Raw genomic sequence first — 20,609 nt, forward strand, 5'->3', positions numbered from 1 at the left:
TTGTGGTATCTATATTATAGATTTAAGAAATCCTAAATTAAAGAAATTGTAACATGTGATCACGGGAAGATTGAATATCACAGGTACAAACCTGTGCAAAGTAGTTTGTCCCATTTGAACTGATTAAATGGTCTTGTTACTTTTAGTAATGTGAGGTATAATCTGCTAAACAGTTTGGACAGCCTTATGTCTCATCTGCTGTTTTTCTTCCATTGTTTCAGTTCTTTGTTTCTGCACCATATTTTACATCAGACAGCAGTTCATACTACAAAATTTTTAGTGACAAAAATGGTTATAAGCATATTCATTACATCAATGGCTCTGTGGTAAGTCAAGCCAAGTGTTCTACATTGATCTACTGTCCTAAAGGAATTCTACAATATTCAGTAACTTAAATGTCTCCCTACACAGGAGAATGCAATCCAAGTTACAAGTGGAGAATGGGAGGCAATATACATTTTCAGAGTAACAAATGATGCAATGTAAGTGTCATGAAGTAAAAAGGTTGGGAATGTTGTCAGTAAAAGCAACACTTAATAATTTGAACACAATTTGTTAACTTGTCAGATTATAATTAGGTGTAATTTGTTTTTTATCTGAATGCATCCACAACAAATTTGTATGCTAAGGTACTGCATAGGTTTGTAAAAATTATTTACTTATGAAAGATTCTTTGCAAATGGCCCTCAATTTTCTATTTATTTTTATCACCCATCTTAGAGAGGCTTATTTAAAAACACTAACTTAATCATGTGGCTAACCCTCACACAATTTGCAGTTACTTCTCTTTTTATGATCTCTCATTACTGTATAGATAGAGGCAGCTTAAATAATTGGAGAGATTAGCTCATGAGAATTAAGAAAGAAGTCCTATTTATATGGCTTATGTGTCACTTAATCATAGTCTGAGCAAAGATTTATTAAGATGAAAGGTATATAAGCTTAACTATTCTTCCATCGCATGCAGAAATCTCAAAAAGTCTTAATTAACTTCCAAGACAGCTTTTCATCTTGATGCTCATTCATAGGTCATCACTTTATGGATTATTTATTAACATATAAATGAATTTGCAGTTTCTATTCAAGCAATGAATTTGAAGGCTATCCTGGAAGAAGGAATATTTACAAGTAAGTTTTATTAACATTATCTTAATGATAGTAGGTTATTAGAAGATGTCTCTGGACTTGTCAATAAAACAATTTCATTTCAAGATGTTTAATGTGTAATTTCACAAGCTATTTTAACTAAATCTTAACCTCAGATTCTATCTGACAATGGAGAGAAATGCCATCTAACATTTAAGTATACTCTTGGGGGAAAATTGATTTAAAAAACCAAGCATTTATTTTTAAATTAGCTGTTCTGAAAGTACAGGGCTTGCATCCAAGAATATGAGACAGACAAATATAAAGTTAATTTTAGCAAAATAATGATTGCTTTGTTGATTTTTCTCTTAGAATCAGCATTGGAAGTAAACCTATGAGAAAACAATGCATTACTTGCAATTTAAGGAAAGAGAGATGTCAGTATTATACAGCAAGATTCAGTGAACATTCAAAGTATTATGCCTTGATCTGTTATGGTATGTATGGCATGGGACTGAACATATAATCAGTTGTTCTTTGGAATTTATCAGCACTGTAGTTAATGCTGATTACCCAAATGATTTTTGTATGACTCACAGAAATTTCACAATAACCAGGAAAGATTTCCAAAAAGAGACTTCCCATGTTCAAAAATGTTGTGATGTTTCAGTAAATACAGATATATTCAGGATTTTTTTTTTTACTTTTTCAAAAAAAAAAAAAAAAAAAGCTTGGGATTTTGAGAATTTAAAATGAATTAGTGAATGTCCTTCATGTCACAAAACAGATTTTAATCCAGCTCATGAAAGCCATGTTTTTTCTTGCAGCAGCCAGAGCAGGATTTAGAAACAAATACTGTTTCTCAGTTTATGTGACCAAAGTTAGCTGTGAGAAACTACTTTACTTTGTTTCCCAGTTGAAATAAAGACCTGTGTCAGCCATAAATGTTGGCCGTTTAGCACCTGAGGACATTTTTAATAAATGATCTAAGAAAAATTCAGTTCAAGACAGTGATCATTGAATCCGCTTGCAAGACACAAGTATTAAAGGAAGTCTTAGCTCTTTTGTAATAAATTAGGTGATTTCAGTGATCTGAGGTTTCATCCACTGCTGTACTCAAAAATCAGTGACATCACAATCTAAAAAAAAGAGGAAAAGGATCCAAGGTTTTCCTTTTGTGTACTTCTTATAAAGTTTACTATTCTTCTGATTCTGCGCTGACTGATCAGCTGAAAAGTTCCTTAGAACTTCTGTGGAGGAGAGAACCAAATGTAGCAAATAACAACACCTTTCAATCATTCTTGCACAAAATAGTCAGTAAGGTCATCACCATGTGAAAGGCACTCACCTTCACAAATCCAATGTGACATGTTCTCAGAAGAATGTTTCACATTGTTAGTTTTGCATTCACCTTATGTAATCACATCTCAGGTATTAACTAGATGTCACTCCATCTCTAGGGACAAAGCGTTAGTAAATTTAAAGTTGCTTCTATTACATTTGCTGAGCAATGCCAAGTCTTTGTACACACAGAACCTTATGTATTGTAGCAGGGATAGTGACTTATACAGCAGAGAAGATTCAGATTTTTGCATCAGCTTTGAGCTCTTTAACTCCTGCCGGTTATCAATATTAATGTAATACACTCTGCATCACCTAATTCCAGCTTCAAACTGTAAAGTGACTTTTTATCATTCTTTCAACAGGTCCTGGGATTCCCATTTCTACTCTTTTTGAGAACCGTGGTGATAGAGGTACCGCAAGTGTCCTGCCTATTTCTGAGCAATTGGTTTACTCCTTTACCTCCTTTACAGATCAAGGTCTCCTAGTACAATACTTAGGATTGTGATCAAGAAGCCTTTCATCTTGTTTGGTATTAAAACAACTAGTGTCTTTCTAGATATGTTCATGAGTAAAACCCAAATGGGAATGAACACACTGATGCATTTATCTCAATTCCTGAGTCCAGCACTTTCATAGCATCCTGCTGTTTTTACTGTTTACACAATATAGATAAAAGTAACATGGGCAACTCTTTGTCTACCAAATTTTGAGTCAAACTTTGTAGAAAGCATTATTGTGATTTCCAGAATATTCCTTTTCACATTTGGATGAACACAAGACTTTCTTTTTCACAAGGCAACACTACCTTAAACAAAAGACAATAGCATACTATTTAGAGTTTACACTTTGGCCTGTTGTGCTGTACTAATTAGAATTTGGATCAATGACTTCTTCAGCCATCAGTAGAGATGTCAGAGAAGAGCAGAAGCTCTTTCAGATGATCAGTTCAAATAACTGCTTCAGACGAGGTGTAATTATTGATAGAAAGTGTGATCTTCAGCAAGAAATATTCAGAGCCCTTATTATTTAAGTAGCCTCTTAGTGAAGACTGTTTGCAACCAAGCCAAGCAGGAACTTTCTAACTATGAAAATATAAATTGTTCTGCAGTGAATCTTCTCTTTCTGTCCCTTGTTTTTTTTTCCCTAAAAGTTCTTCTCTGACTTTAAGCCTTCAGTTCCTGGAATTTAATGAAAACTAGCATGGTTCTGTATAAACTTCAGAGATCTAGCATCCTCTTCCTTCCCCAACAATCAGTGGAAATGAGCTGGTAGTTGTAATGGTCCTTACAGTTCAGCCAGCGTTGATAACCCACTGTTAACTGAGAGTTGTCAGACCAAAAGACATGCAAAAACATAAGGAGGACAAATGCTAAACTGTTAAACTGACTTAATCTGTGGTGATTCATGTAGAAGTCAGTGAATTGCAACATCACATTATTTAGACTCCAGTAGCAGTTGGTACATCTTATTTTATAACCACTTAAAAATTCTTGCAAATGGAAAAGATAGGTTAACATGTGTATTGCACTTACAGTATACAAACACTGTGTGCTGGTATTTCTTTTGCAGAAGGTTTAAATACAATGCATGCGTGTTTGGTTTTTTTTTAATTTAATCAATTTTTATACCTCTGTTTTTTTCTGATTCAGTTACCTTTTATGTAAAGGGCCCCTACTATCTTATCAAACTATGCGTTGCTTGAAATATAACTAAGTGCCCAACTGCAGTTATGTGTTTCTTAAACTCTCTGCAGCAGAGAACAGTTTCTTGTAATGGATTTTCACCATTGGAGGTTGAAGGATGGAGGTTTCATCATGCCTCTCTCTTCTGTGATGTTATTCTCAGGAACAAAAACAAATTCAGGCTTCTCCTTAAATTCTTCATTACATTTTTAGAATTAATTTTCCTTCAGTTCCTTGCTTTCATAATCTCTTCTGTGGTGCAAAACTATTTTTAGTAAATCCATTTTCATTGCAGTTGGCAGCATTTTGAAACTATATCACCCATGAATTTTAGTAGGAGACAGTTAAACTGACATAGATCAGTTTGGAAGTTCCTTCCACGATGCCTACAATTCAGTTGTGGTAATGGGAAAGTTTCAGGAGTTTTGAGGGGAAGGCTGGAAAAGGGTTCAGCTCAGTTTGCATGAGCATCCAAGAGCAGGATGGTCTTTCAGCCATAAAAAAAACCCACTTGAATCTGCAAAACTTGTCAAGAGTACTTTGAAAGAACGAATTTCAGTATTATATTTCTGGCATGTCCTAAGCACTACCTAGCTCAATATATGTTGAGAGAAGAATACTTCTTGTACTTTTTTGAAAATTTCCAGAAACAAGTAGAAGGGAAAGGTAAAGGAAAAAAGAAAAATCTCCTGCAGTTTTAAAAGGTTCTTTCATTCTGAAAGTGAAGCTAAAAGTCACAGATTTCCATTATGTTTTCAATATTCTTCATCCCGCAATACTCACAGGGAAAACACATAAAGAAACGAGAACCAAATTATTAATAATATACAGTTCTGCAATCTGTCCTGTAAGTTAATTAAATTTTAAACAGTAATTTTTAAATTATGTAACTGAATTTGGTCTAAAGCAAGTAAAAAGGAAAAAAAATGTTTACTAAGTGAGCAGTAATAAGGACAGTGAGATGGTAAGTCTGGTGTCTTTGTGTAGGAATTAACCTACACAAAGACACCTACTTTGTCCAGTGGTTAAGTGAAGCTTTGCCATAACCCCTTGAGAAATTGAATTTCCTGTATTACCCAGAACCAAGATACTCCCTGATGACCATGTGCTTGACCACACTGCCCAAGGGTCTTGGAGGTTAAACTGATGTTAGTCTGATAGGCAAGAGAGGAGATACCGGAGACACAGGACTGTGTTTTGCACAGAGCTATGAATTTTGCATTTCTAGCTCCCCCATTTTACAAAACTGGGATGAGGGATCTGCAGGAGAAAGCTGTTTCCTCTTAACAAGCGGGACTCTAACACTCAGAGGCAACATGTGAAATGATTTGCATTGCAAAATGTACATCCTATAAAAATCTAACAAGTATTTGTGCACTGCAATGCCAGTGCTTTTCTTTCATTTAGCTATGTGATCAAGCCCAATTAGAAGTGTCTGAGTGGATTTCATTACTCTACTTGTAAAATTCACAGATTTCCTTTCTGTTCTAATAACACAAAGTAAAAGAATCTTAATTACTGAAGAGAAATTAACAATAAATCAGTTAATAATTCAGGCATTTCTTTTACTTAGAGCTCAAAGTATTGGAAGACAATTGGGAATTGCAGTCTGCTTTGCAAGATATCAGACTGCCAAAAGAAGAAATTAATAAGCTTGAAGTGGATGGTATAAGTAAGAATTACACGTCTTTATTGTGCTTTTTATTCTTACCATTTTAATATTTTGCCTGAATTTTATTATAGTAAATACTGTCTTTCTGTAGAACAGAGTTGTTGGCCTGTCGGATTGGGAAGAGGCCTGGTTCTGCCCTGTTCAATAACAGCTGATTTGTCTATGCCTCAGGTTATCTCTCTGTAAAATAGTAGTTAAAATACATTTGGTTCACAATGCACATTTTTAAAAAATCTTTAATACTATTGGTAAAGATTTTAAATATCGTGTGAAAAACGATATAATATGGTGGTAATAAAATGGGAAATGTAAGATGCTGTTCATGTGTTATGCATTATATTGACTTGCTTGCACTGTTCTTTTCAGTAGTGACTTACCAACAGTATCCCATGGTAATAAATCAGTATAAAGTTTCCAAAACTAATATCTGATAATCTTAAAATGGTTATACTTTTCTAGGCACCTGGAAAAACTGAGAACCTAGACTTTTGTGAAGTAATAATTTAGCATAGCTAAATTGAAATGTGGGTTTCTTCAAAGCTGTTCTTCAACAGCTCAATATAAACAGTTAACTGCATCAGTTCTGTGATTCACAGTTTGTGCATTGTGTACTGTGTGCTGATTCATGTTCATATACTGTTACCCCAGACTCTGGATTATGCCTAGAGGAATCATTTCAACCATTAAGAATCTAATTTTAATTTGTCTTTTCTAGCTTTGTGGTACAAAATGCTTCTACCTCCACAGTTTGATAGATCCAAGAAGTACCCTCTGCTTATTCAGGTGTATGTAACTCTTCCTTTCTTTGAATCTTGTTGTTTCATTAGAAAAAATAAGTTTTCTAATTTAACAAACCTGGGACATTTGCAACATTTTATAAAGTAAAAGCAAAACTACTTAGTTCTGTTTCATTTGTTGCGGTTTTCTCAATGTATTTCTGGAATAGAAATTCATCCCAATGGAGATCGATAAGGATTTTAGTGTTAATCTTAGCATGATAAGGATTACTTTCTCAGAGAAAGAGAAAGGCTAAAATCATTTGGGTTATTCCTTGTAGATCTTAGCCCTGTTGCTTCTTCTGTTTATCATGAGGTAGTCGGAAGTAGTATTGATTTCAGCTTTGCTAATATGAAAAAAATACAAGAGCCTGCTTCATTTTTTAAGATGAAAAGAAAACTAAGCTGTTAAGAGCACTTGACATAATTTATTGCAAGCAGAAAAGCGATAAAAATTGCAGTGGTGAAAAAAGAAAAAATATGGAGAAAGGAGAGCTGAGTGGGTGTAATAAACAATTACATAATTTTTTATTTTATAACCTGTGATGATCCAAAGGTCCGAGAATGCTAAGTATATTTGAAGTTTAGAGTAGAAAAGTCCTGTCCTTGAGGTCAAATGTGTAATTTGCATTAGGCCATTCTCATGAGGAGTGTCTCCGTTTCCTCAGCTATGTGGGGTGTGTTCTGCCCACCCTTCCAACAGCACATGTTATTCCCTACTGAAACAAATAAGATCTGGGGATAGCCAAAAAGTGTAAGGAACTGTACTTCTTAATCTTGCTTTTTTTTTTCTGCATTTGGAATCAAATGCAAAAAAGCAGAAAAGCACCAAAAAAGGATGTTACTCCTAAGGAATTTGGAGAGAGCAAAGAATTGAATCTTTTAGGGATAGCTTTTCCAAGGATTCCCCTTAGGACAAGCAGCTGAAACTGCACCATTTAGTCTAAGCTGAAACTAATTATTTCCCTCACAGATAAGACTTAAATTATTAAAATGGATGTTAGATAGCATAACAAATCTCATAACTACTTGATAATAGTAGTAGAACTGTTTGTCTACTGAGCTCTCTGAACCACAGTCATGTAGCAAAATACATGTGGAGGACATGTTATCAGTACCAATAGCTATTGTCCAGTGTCCAATAACCATTTATAAATCTGTGATTTGAAAATCTGTGAATTTTCATCCTCAGGTATGGAGGACCTTGCACTCAAAATGTAAAGGCAACCTTTAGCATTAGCTGGATAACCTATCTTGCAAGCAAAGAGGGAATTATTGTTGCTCTGGTGGATGGCAGAGGGACAGCTTATCAAGGTGACAAGATTTTGCATGCAGTATATCGAAGACTTGGAGTCTATGAAGTTGAGGACCAAATCTCAGCAGTTAAGTAAGTAGATTATCTCCCTGTATAGCTGTTGTATTTGCATACCAAGAAGTAGTAAGGTGAAAGAAATATTGAATTCTCAGCCTTTCTTCTGAAGACTGGAGGTCTCCAGGATATAAGACGAAAACACTTGTAAAAATAAAATATTAGTGTTTGCTTGCTGTCAGTGAGGTTTTGTCTGGTATATTAAGTCCATATACCAGTAAGTCCACATTTGGACCTCACCATTTGCATTGCATAAGAGAATCATCAGAGGCTTCATTCCTAAGCCTAAAGAAATACAATTGTCAGTGGTGAAAGTTAAGCCAATTATCCATTTTTCTGAAGTTATTTCCTGTAGGGCAAGCCTGTCTCGGTGACCATAGAGATTAGCCAGAGATCCATAGGGATTTACCTCACTGATTAGCTAAAGGTTAAATGAGAATTCGGTAGCGAAACTGAAACTGACACAAATGTTCTGCAGGTCAATTAGTCACAAACCTGCATTCTGTGCTGTTGTAGGACAGTTAAGCACAGAAAGTACCTGAGGTCCCTTGATAAGTGTTCCCCAACAGCTGCTCCTTTGCATGAAAACACTTGAAAGTGTTCCAGGGGAAACTGATTCCCTATGCAGAGATTTTTGGGAGAAAGTGAAAGATGAGGATTGCCAAGAAAGATTGACTTGTTAATTTTACAGATGCAGTAGCACTGTTAAAGTGAGCATTCAAAGAAGGGTTAGTTTGAACCCCACAGAGAAGAGTGCAAGGCAGGAATTTAGCCTAGCCTTTGGTATGGAATTTGGCCCATCAGAGATAGATTGGATAGATTTCAGAGATATTAGAGATAGATAGATAGATAGATAGATAGATAGATAGATAGATAGATAGATAGATAGATAGATAGATATGGACTTCCAGTCTATCTAGATAGATAGACTTCCAGGTGCAACAGTAAATACCCTATTTCCTCCAGACTCCACGAAGATACTAGAGTATCTTAGCTGGAAATTGGATGTAGCAACCCAGATTTTCACAGCTTTCTCTGCTTGTTTGAGAGCGCTGCCTGTACTTACAAGTGTGTGTGGGAAGGATATCTGTTCCTTCCTCTTTCTGCTTTGTGATAATTCATTTCTTCCTCAATGTTATAAATATAAATGCACCATTATCCTTTTCAGTGATAAATGAAACAGAATAGCTGTATATCATGCCAAGTTTTTCTATTATTCTGGTTTTTTATCTTGAAAATTTTAGGAGGAGTGGTATACTTCAAAATATAAGAAGAATGTTTCTATATGATTCTGAATCATTACTCAGACATAGAATATCAGAGGGAAACTAAATGGATTCTGCAGTTGCAAAATCTGCTGAGACAGGCCATGAAAAAATGACCTCAGACTTCACACTTCCCAGTTTTCTGTCAGCACCCAGACTAAATTTTTATTCAGTTAAATGTAGTGCGTTCCATCTTCCTGATCTAACACATGGATTAAGATGCATGATTTTTAGAGAGCCTCTATACTCTAGTGGGAAGTTCTTGGAGGGGGCTTTTACTGCAGGTGGAGCCCCAGGGATTATACAGTAATATAACAAAACTAAATAATTTTTTGGCTTTTCTAACTCTGTCCCACCCAGATAGTATCCCACGTTCTGGGTGTTGTCAGCCACTTGCCCTTGTCCTGGTAAATAAGGCTGCTGTGTTTCTGATGTGTATCAAACCTATTGTGTTTATCTGTCACTCTCAATCCTTTGTGGTCTTTTGCCTCATCTTCTCTTCTTTGCTGTTGCTAATATTTCCTTAGAAATACAGTCTCCACACTCTGATTCAGGGTATTTGTAGGAGACCTAATATTTATGGTTCTCTTTGACCTGTTTGACTCTTGAGAGCGTAAGTTTTGCACCTTTTATACATTTCAAACTTATTACCTACTTGGAGCATTAGTAGATGATTCCTTCATTATTATTTTTTATTAAAGTAGCCATAAGAGCTTTTTACTTTTCAGGCACATAAAAAACCGCTTATTTCTGCAGGGAATCCCTAATCTCCTCAGAAGTCAATACTGTTCCTGTTGAGAAATCAAAGTATTAACTCACTGTGACATCCGTATATTGGGTATCTTGCACGATAAAGTTTGAATGTTAATGGTAATCCTGCACCACTGGCACTAAAGCAATGAAAATTATCCTCATCCAGTGGAATAAAAATTATTATTATGAAAGTATTGATTTCAGTATTTTCTTTTCTTTCAGGAAAAATTCTTCCTCTTCCCTTTCAACACCTATTGATTGAATAGTTGATGCTTTGTAGAAATCAGGCATGCTATGTTGATTGTCAGTTTGCTGAAATTGGTGGGATGTGTGGAAAAAAAAGTGCAAGAAAAACTATTTTTTGCTAATTTGTTATTGTACTAGCAATTTTTTGTAATAATGCATTTATATCTGTGATTTTATTTTCCACAGAAAATTTGTAGAAATGGGCTTTATTGATGAGAAACGAATAGCAATATGGGGCTGGGTAAGTGTTTGGAGTTTTTAGATCTATCTTTAAATAATCCTGCAGTATAATTTTTTTTTCTTATTATTATTATTATTCCTGGTTCTGTCTTAAGTATATATAAAATTTCTTCTCCAAATATATGATGGTATTGCCAAAGGGGGTGGTTCCTGCGGGTACTTATATACATGCAACTGCAACAGTTCAAGCCCCCAAAAATGAACCTTTGGCAGCTCAAGAGGGAATTTTGAAAAGCTCATATCTAATACATTGTTTGGACTGGAAGTCAAGCCAAATTAAGACATTTTATTTGGCTTTAGTTTTAACTTAGGGACTTACTGCCAAAATTCAAGTATTGTCCTTTCTGATCTGAGTTTAAGATAGTGAGAAAAGTCCTATGACTATCTCTCATCAGAAAATGTGACCCCTGCATCATCCTGAATCACTGTGTACTTGTCTGGCTTTACAATGGTCATCAGGGAGAAATCTGGATCTGAGGGCTTTACAACATTGACAGCTTCACCAAGACATGGAAAAATTAGGCAGTATGGGAGTCATTCCAAATTATTAGCTAGTCTATTTTTCATGTTTGCTTTTATCATGTATTTCTCTTTGTAATGCTCCCAGAACCTTTAATAGCCAGATATATTGCCTCATCTTAGACAGCACGTGAGCAGAGTTGCTAAAAATCTTTCTATGAAGCTTCTACCAACCAATATTTAAGTTACTTTGGTACAGTTACTACTGTAATACCAGAATAAAATGGGTATCATATGGTGAAATTAAATGACACAGATGCTTAGAAGTGAATAATTCTAAAGTGACATTAGGTAATTTAAGGCCTCAAGAAAATATTTTCTTTTTTAAGTCACATCATATTTTCTTTCACCACAGTGTTTCCAGAACCAACTAAGAGCTTGGACACGTTGTATTCCAGTAGTGCATATAATATTAAAATAAAGGCACTACTGCCAAACCTATCAACCTTTTTTTCCAATTTATTTGCAATTTATTATACCATTTCTTAGTCTGTAAGCTTTGAAAGGAGTTGAAAGCTGTTTTCTTATTTGTAGGCTGCAGATTGATGAGTGTGCATGAACTCGTGCTTTCAGACTCAACAAACTCTTCAAGATGGCAAAAGCTCTTAAATAACTACTAAAGTAATTTGGCTTGTGAACTCTCTCAGCCTGTTACACTGAACATATTTATCGCCCAATCCTAATCCCTTACTTTTTAGCCTTGTGGACTGATTTTTTGAAAGATCAAATGAGCAAATCAGATGAGTTGGAAAAATTCTACTAATTAGTGTTTCTACCACTATATCCCTCACTATCATTCCAAGCTGAAAAGCCAAGAGGATGGACTAAGTTAACTTCTGTACAAAAAAAAAAAAAAAAATCTGCTTATTTCCCTTAGTCTTTCATATACTACTGAAGTAATCTTCAGAATTTTTCATGACACGCCATACTTTTATCCCTTCCTCCATTCCAAGTAAACAGAAACCCATTATTTTGCAAAGACCTTATATGAGTTTTTCCAACCTCAGTTCCACATCCTGTGGAGAGCCAAACCAAAGGCTTTTTATTTACATTATTTTCCTGTCTCAGCAACTAGCCCCATTCAGTTTCACAGATCTATTCTTATATCCAGGTTTACTTACTGCTTTACCCTTCCTATGGCCGGGAACTTATTCTTCCTTTCTGGGTCCCAGTTTGAGGAATCAGGCCAGAAAATACCAAGAACAGTGACAGGCAGCCATAGGGAAGAATTGCTCCATCCTGAAGTAATGAGTATATTTATTAGTACTGATGACTGGGTCAGTTCAACATGCTGATCTTTAGCAAAACCTAGGTAGTTTGTTAAGGGATGGAAAAAAACCTCTAACTCTTCTTGGAGGTGCACGTTGAAAGGATGAGAGACAATGAAAACAAGCTACCAGAAGGAAAGTTTCTGTTTGGTTTTAGGGGAAAAAATATTACAAAATTGATCACTGTTAAAGCAGATAGAGTGGAGAGGATGTGTACTATGGATGAGACTGCAATCAGTGTCATTTCTGTGTGAAGTTAGTCCTGTTTTGAGCTATAGGCTGCATTAGATTACCGTGAAGGATGCTACAAAATTCAATTTCTCTGTGACTGTAAGTGGTAATGAAAACAGTGATAAACATTGAAGAAGCAGCAAAAAAAAAGAAATTAATTTGTCTAATCTGTCTCACAAGAAATTACATCAGATCCATTTGATATCAATAAATTAATTTCAAAAAACCCTCAACCTTTTGTTATTTTGTCCTCCATGCATGCAAAGCAAATTAGTTCATTTGGAATTAGTTTACATGAGTTTAATTCAGAAAATAGAATGATACTTCACCAGTAATTTTAAACCGTCTGTGATTTCCTCCTAGTCCTATGGTGGCTATGTAACTTCTTTGGCACTTGGATCTGGCAGTGGAGTATTTAAATGTGGAATGGCTGTGGCTCCTGTTTCCAGCTGGGAATATTACGGTATGGAAACTTGTCATAAATACTGACTTGGAAAGCAAGATGTAGCATTTAATGACTTCTTAAATTAAATCATTGCAGGAGACTGGCAATTTGAAACATAAAGACATTCAAATTACCTAGATTTAAAACTTTTAAGACCTTAAGTTTAATGTTTTTCTTGCTGAAAATAACTGAGTACAACTGGCAGTTTGGAACTGATTTTGTCACAAAGAAGGTATGTCTGGATAATTCCATATGCACTTCTAAAACAGTAAGTGTATAAAGCCCTCTCAATAAACTGCTATTAAGGAGTGATCTGCCTTAAAGTCCTATTAAAGCATTATCACTGAATTCAGAAACAGCTGAACTGATTTATCTGCCAGCAACAGAATCATAGTACATTTCAACTTCTGAAACCACAGATGACCTATGTCAGGAATCAGTATTTCTGATGACTGCAAAGTTGTTTCCAAAAAGCAGTGGAAAAAGTGAAAGACTATTGTGTTCAATATAATATTTTTTAATTTAATACTTTTCCCTCTAAATGTTTCTCAGCCATGCCTGTATTGTTGTACAATATGTACAATACATATTCTTATTTATATTTATGGAATTAGGCTGCAAACTGTTGAGAGGAAACAACACTGGGTGTATATTCCCAAGGCCTTCCTGTGTGAATAAAGCAGGCACATACTCATACTTGCCGACCTGCTAAGCTTTTGGCATGGTGTTAAGGAACCTTAGTGTAAAAAAAAATCATGGCATGAATATTTTCAATGAGTAAAATGTAGCACTTTGAACACATTTACTTAGCATATGGTCGTTTTCTAAGAAGTCTTGGTTATGAGAAAAATTTTTGGTTAAATGGGAAAGATTCCTTCCCTGACTGCTAGCACAGACATTCCTTGTATTTATGGTGTTTTGCAAACAAAGGGGAAAATATTTGTATGACACAGGAAGCATAGTCTTCGTGTTTTCACTGGCATCAAGATTTTTTTAAGGCATTTTTACTCATGATCACAAAATTATTTCTAGAATGCAGGCATAAAGCACTGCTTTCGCAAAAGTCCCTTAATAAAAGACATGTTATAAAAATTTGTCCCAGCATCAAAATTCAAATGAAGTTTTTAAGTTTAAGCAGATTAGACCTGCACCATTTCAATCTCTACATCAGCTGAATTTTCAGGTGGCAATTAAAGAATCTTGCTGAAAACACACTGTAAAATCCAAACAGGCAAATGTACCTCCACTAAGGAAGGAAGGAAACATGAGTCATAAGTTTTGGCAAATAGATCATGTTACCATTAGGGTGAACTGTGTTAGGAGTAAAACTACAGGATGTTAGCTCCTTGAGTCTCCAAGTAGTATCAGTATGTCATAGGATGTACTGGCCCCTAGAGCTTCTAAATTCTGTCCAGCCCTCTTTTAGATGCACAGATGAGATTCTGGGCCATAATCTTTTGTCAGAAACTGTCCCACCCCCCTCCATTTTGAGTCAGAGCTGAACAGTTATAAGATGGAAAGGAAGGTTCCATTCAGGGATAATGTATAGTTAAAAGCATTGTATCTGTGACCATTTTATTAAAATTTATTTAAATTCATCTGCCTTTTCCTTCCTCAATAATTGACAAGCTGAATCTTCCACTTAGTCATTATAATGCAATTCTGCTGACCTTTGTGGACTTGTTGTAGCTATACTGGTAGTAGAGGGTGGAAAAGTTGGCTCAGAATACTGTAGAAATGCCAGCCATTCAGAAAGAGTCTATTTTATTGAAAACTTAAGCCCAATATGGTTGTTTGACACTGTGTTGACAACAGATATTGCACATTTTCTGTTTTCATGGAATGATAAAGGATTTTGATAAAAGATAGGCTACTTAAATTTTTTTGGTACTTATATTACAAATTATCTTCAGAAGCCTTGCTTGGCTGATGTGGGAGACATAGTACATGTCTTTAGCTCTCAGAGGTAGCACATGTAAACGATACATAATAAACTATGGGAACATGAGTATATTGATTCATTTTCTTTTCCTGGGAGGATTCTCATTTCTATTTTTTAACAAAAAGTTCTTCTGATACAGGGTATCAAACTGAACAAGATAGACAATCCCAATTCCTTAATGATTACAATGGCCATCACCTGTCTTTTGAGAGGAAAAGATAACAACTCTTCTTTGTCAGAAAGCCCTGACTTCCTTAAATAAATAAAGTCCTTGTAATTCTGCAGCTTAACTGCTCAATATGTGTCAGTTCCTCCTTCAAGGCAAGGTCATAAAGAAAGTAATCTTCTGGTAGTAGCAGCTGCTGTGTCAGTTTTCCATAAATTTTCATAGCAGCTCCTAGTTAAATTACAAATACCAAGGCAGCTCAAAGAGAGATGTTTCCACTGATTTCTTGATGATGGATACTGTTCAGTTATTCACATTTATTTTGTCAAATCTGTTACCAGTCTTTGTTGTAGTTAGAAAAAGGAATTGAACAGAGACCTGGAAAGCAATGGGCCACCTTTTCATTCATGCCTGCATCTTTTCCTGCTCTCTCTAGTTGCTGCATATATGCATTCAATAGGAAAATGACAACATGCATATCCATATTTACTGTAAATACACATACAAATCCTCATCTCCTCTTTTTAAGGTGTCAGAATTAGTCTGTGTCATCTTTCCACCATGCACTCATATTGGCTCATTGCCTTATTCAACTGACTTCTGGAGTTCAACCCAACAGCATAAAGCCATATAAATTAATTACCTTTATCCCCAAAACCTAGATGAGTATAAAACCACTATTTCTGCAAAGATGGTTTGGAGAACAGTGAATAATTAGCCTTCATAGCTGATTTTTAAAATATGTGAAAATTTGATGTGTTATGAGGAAGCCAAGAACAGACACAGTTAAACATCATTTAATTCCTATGTGTCACTGAAGCCACAAAATATCTGCACTTTCTTTACCTATAGCTTTTTTCTTCTTTAATTTCAGCATCAATCTACACAGAACGATTTATGGGTCTTCCTATAAAGTCTGATAATCTTGAGCACTATAAGGTGAGAATTCTGTTTCTGTGCTGTTCTGCCTTAAATTTGAATAACACTTCTATGGGTAAGTGGAACTGTGACGAAAGAAAGTGGCCCACCAGCTCTCATGGTACAGTCCTGTGGAGGAATGGCTACGTGACAGGGGCTACGTTCTGGACTAAGAATCAGGAGGATGCAGCTAATTTGGGTCTCTGCACTTGCAAAACACTGTGTCCTTGAGCTTAGCTGTAGTACAATAACACGTAGTGAGAGAGACATGAGAAAAGAAAGATGTAACCTCTAAGGTATGAAGAAGAGCTGATACTGTAGTATAGCCAATAAATTGCTTAGCTTGCAGAATATATATGAGCTTATTACTTGTTGTGCATAAAAGTGTGATGCTCTCTTCAATAAACGAAGCTTGCTAAACACTCATATTGAGTGTCCAAGTTTCCCTCACCACGACACAGTCCTTTTGTAGCAAAGCTACTGCCATGAATTAATTGTAGGTTTGTATTTATAAATCCCAAAAAAGCTAAATGGAAGTCCTTATTTTCTTACTTGGACAAATCATACTGTTCTGCCAGTGCTAAACATTAGCCTAGAAAAGAACTGAAGTGAGAGGGATTAAAATGTTGATGTTAATAAGGTTTTGGTTGGTACTGTTAGCTGAGATATGCAAACTGCTTCATCCAAATTTAGCTCTCTGATAATAAGATCATAAGCATACTAAATGATCAGAGCAGCTTCCCCTACCTAGAACAGTTTGCCATTCTTTTCTTCACATTGATAGGAAGTCTGTAGTTTCCTCTAGCAGCACACGCCAGCTCTAGATACAGAGAGGCCTGAGTTAACATCCAAGAACTTAGTGGAAACACTTCTGTTAAAGATTTGGATCGTGTTCTGGTACGTATTTCCATCCCAACTCGAAGAACAGAAACACTCGAACCAAACAGCCCTGGTGGAGCTGTCTGGGTCGCCAGGAATTAGAGCATTCTGGGAATGACATGACTAGTGCTGTTCTTTGTATGATTTGGCCCATAGAAAAGACACTAAATATCAAATCTGTTTCTGATAGTGTAGAGACATTTGTGACAGCACAGAAAGCTACCTGCTGCAAGCCAAGCCTTGCACAGGGACCTTCTATGGACAGATATCATCAATATGGTGCAGATTAATATTTTTTCTTCTGCTGGTGCTTTTCAGAACACATGCAAATGATGTAAGAAAAAAACAGTATTTATTTATAGGTATTCCTGTCCTGAAGCCAAAGTCACAGATCACAGATGCACAGAATAATTTAGTTTGAAAAGACTTCTGAGATCATCAGATCCAGCCATTAACCCTACACTGCAAAGTGCACCACAAAACCATGTCCCCAAGTGCCACATCTACTCATCTTTAAAATACCTTCCCAGATGGTGACTCAACCACTGCCCTGAGCAGCTTGTTACAATGCCTGACTACCCTTTCCATAAAGAAATTTTTCCTCATATCCAGTCTAAACCTCCTCTGGCATAATTTGAGGCCATTTCCTCTTGTCTGGTTGACTATTGCCTGGGACAAGAGGCCAACCCCCACCTGGCTAAAATATACCTTCAGGGAGTCATAGAGAATGTTAAGGTCCCTCCTGAGCCTCCTCTTCTCCAGGCTGAACACCCTCAGTCATTCCTCAGAAGACTCACTCTTCAGACCCTCCCCAGCTCCATTACCCTTCTCAGGTTACACTCCAGCACCTCAGTGTCTGTGTTGGGCCCAAAACTGAACACAGGATTTGGGATGCAGCCTCACCAGTGCCCAGTAAGGGGGATGATCACTTCTCTGGTCCTGCTAGCCACACTACTTTTGGTACAGTCGAGGATGGCTCTGGCCTTCTTGGCCACCTGGGGATGCAGTGGCTCATGTTCAGCTGTTTCAACCAATACCCACAGGTCCTTTTCTACCAGAGAGCTTTCCAGCCACCCTTCCACATGGCCCCCAGTGCTGCATAGGGGTGGTTGTGACCCAAGAGCAGGACATGGCACTTTCCCTTGTTGAACCTCAGACAACTAGCTTTGGGTCATTGATCCAGATCGTTCAGATCCCACTGTAGAGACTGATATATATACATATATATATATATATACACACACATATACAGCCTTGTACATAGTTTCTATTCTCAGATTGATATGAAGTCACTGCTGTCATATCAGTTCAACCGTTTGTTTTTCTACTAGGTAATGAAAGCCTTTCAGCACTATAATAAGTGGTTTAAATTAAAGTTGCTGAACTGTTCTTTTTTCCTCTCAACAGAATTCAACTGTGATGGCAAGAGCAAAGAATTTCCAAAATGTAGAGTATCTTCTCATCCATGGAACAGCAGATGGTGAGGTTTGCAAATGGCAGAACAAACACAGAGCCAGAATCACTTTGTTTGAAAAACATTAAGCATCTATCTTTGATTGGGTCAGGACTTAGATCTTTGGTAGATTTCCATATGACCTATCATAAGATGCTTACTCGTTCTTAGTAATGTCAACTGTATCACTTGATAATTAGTGGACACAGCTAAATGCACTATAACTTTATGCTTTGTGGTATTAACATGTTTCAACAGACAATCTCTTTTTTTTTCTTTTCAGATAATGTACATTTTCAGAACTCAGCACAAATTGCAAAAGCTCTGGTTAATGCACAGGTGGATTTCCAGGCAATGGTAAATAATAGACTATTTTTCATTTTGAAAAGTGGTTCATAACTTTATCAATAAGCTTATCTGACATTTGGCACTGTTTTTAACTACCCTGTTCAACTGAACATGCTTCAAAATTTGGCAATTGCTAGTGCATTTGTTATCCTTCATAAACAACTTCTCAAATTCTTCCCCAAATGATTTTTCCGCTCTTTTTTTTTTCTTTGCCCTTTGCATGCTAGCAGGATTTTCCTCTTGTCAAGAATAACTTGGAGGCTTTTAAAATGAGCCAGGGAGAAGAATAAGAATTCAGCCTCCTTATAAGTGTTTTTGATACCGGGTAAAAGAGGAAGGTGAAAGAGCTGAGTTCTGGGGCCAAATTGTCACTAGTTATGGAAGAGTCTATCTTGAATTAGACTTGCCTGCCACAGACAAGAAGTGAAACAAGCAAAAAGGGTGTAAGATATCCAAATATATATCCAGAATCAGCAAAAAAAAAGTTCTCTGAAAAACTTGCATGGGATAGCAGGCACAGGCAGAGAGAGAAACACATAGGCAAGAGGTTGCAGGATATAAAGGAGAAATAAACAGGGGAAATGTAGATCTGGTTTATATGCTAACCTCTGCTTCCAAACCTTTTTCTTCAGGGCTAATAACCAAAGTGTTTGCCTGCTATCAAGCATACTGATTTTCTGCCTGAGTCTGGTTTCACAGGGCCATGAACTCCCCAAAAAGGGATAATAGGGGTTTATAGGCCCTTTTGTGTGTTACACATTTTCTGCCTCCTTTGCTGATCTTTAGCAAATCTTGGTTATATCTTAAGTATCTGGAACACTGTATGCAGATGTAGTCATTCTGGTTCAGCTACAGTGGAATGGCAGATATTTCTGAGTTAGCATAATTCATATGTGTGTTTTATTTCCAGATCATCACTTACAAGGTTCATGGCCCTGCTATAAAGCAGATTGTTTTGGATAGAACTAACATTTAGCTGAAATCTTGTTGCTTAGAGCTCAGTACTTATTCCTAAGCAAGACTCTTACCCTTATTACCCAGGCCATGCAGCAGGCCAAGGGGATTTCATCCCTAGCAGCATCTCAAGGCTCTTTTGCCTGACTTGATACAACTGGCCTCTAAGTACTGAGGCAGTAATGCTTACTCTTAAATAACAGAAGGCTTAGAAACTTTTTTTTCAGCAAGAATAAGAATATATTGGGAACTGATGAAAAATAAAATTATCAGGTTCCTCATTTTTCTTGAGCCATCCACTTTCTTATGTGTATCAATAAAATACATTTTTTTTTGTATTTTGTTTGACTCTTGCAGAATTGAAAACATGACATAAGGGGTTTATGTTTTGTTTTTGCTTTTTCTTTCAGTGGTATACTGATCAGAACCATGGAATTCCAGGCCTTTCCAGCAAACATCTCTACACACATATGACCCACTTCCTCAAACAATGCTTTTCTTTGTCAGAATAAGTAGGTTACTCAGAGCATGCTAAGGCATCTGAGACATCTTTGGGAGAATGAAAAGACAGCAGTGCCCAAGTTGTATAGTGTTCAGGTGAATTGATCACAGGAACTTTGAAATTTTAAACTTCATGTTTACATCCACTTTTGATATTGTATATTAGCAAATGTTACGGTAACAAATGTTTTGACACATTTGATATCTTTTGACAGAAGAAATAAAATCAGAATGTAAAGGGTCTTGTGCATCTATTGCTGACTTGCTTAAACTTACATTCTGCAGTCCAAGAATGGTGGTTCATTGCAAATGCACACTGTCAGATTAATATGGTTGCATTTGTTAACTAGAACTGTAAAGTGGGAAAGGACAAAGGAAGCACTGCAAGCACCTAGTTAGCATTCTAACAAGAACCAGTTTCTCAAAATTGATTTCCAACCTTTTGTAAAGAATCCAAGAAGACATAGGAACACACAATATTTAACACTGAAGTTTGGATACCTATTGACAGTATTGAATGTGTTCAAATTTTATTCAACTCTTCTTTGAAAC

General features: G+C 36.2%; 1 protein-coding gene across 1 annotated transcript in view; it reads left to right on the plus strand.

The window, feature by feature from the left end:
- Positions 1-20,298, plus strand: part of FAP (fibroblast activation protein alpha) — a 37,024-nt gene extending 16,726 nt beyond the window's left edge. The window contains exons 13-26 of the mRNA XM_036386699.2: positions 222-326; positions 412-482; positions 1,075-1,128; positions 1,459-1,583; positions 2,793-2,840; positions 5,686-5,784; positions 6,500-6,569; positions 7,753-7,947; positions 10,380-10,434; positions 12,815-12,914; positions 15,879-15,943; positions 18,209-18,281; positions 18,538-18,611; positions 19,967-20,298. Of these exons, the coding sequence (XP_036242592.1) occupies positions 222-326; positions 412-482; positions 1,075-1,128; positions 1,459-1,583; positions 2,793-2,840; positions 5,686-5,784; positions 6,500-6,569; positions 7,753-7,947; positions 10,380-10,434; positions 12,815-12,914; positions 15,879-15,943; positions 18,209-18,281; positions 18,538-18,611; positions 19,967-20,068 (1,236 nt within the window). The 3' untranslated portion in view covers positions 20,069-20,298. The remainder of the gene's footprint in view (positions 1-221; positions 327-411; positions 483-1,074; positions 1,129-1,458; positions 1,584-2,792; positions 2,841-5,685; positions 5,785-6,499; positions 6,570-7,752; positions 7,948-10,379; positions 10,435-12,814; positions 12,915-15,878; positions 15,944-18,208; positions 18,282-18,537; positions 18,612-19,966) is intronic.
- Positions 20,299-20,609: the final 311 nt, after the last annotated feature.

Source organism: Molothrus ater, chromosome 7 (genome assembly GCF_012460135.2).
Source record: "Molothrus ater isolate BHLD 08-10-18 breed brown headed cowbird chromosome 7, BPBGC_Mater_1.1, whole genome shotgun sequence".
Taxonomy (NCBI): domain Eukaryota; kingdom Metazoa; phylum Chordata; class Aves; order Passeriformes; family Icteridae; genus Molothrus; species Molothrus ater.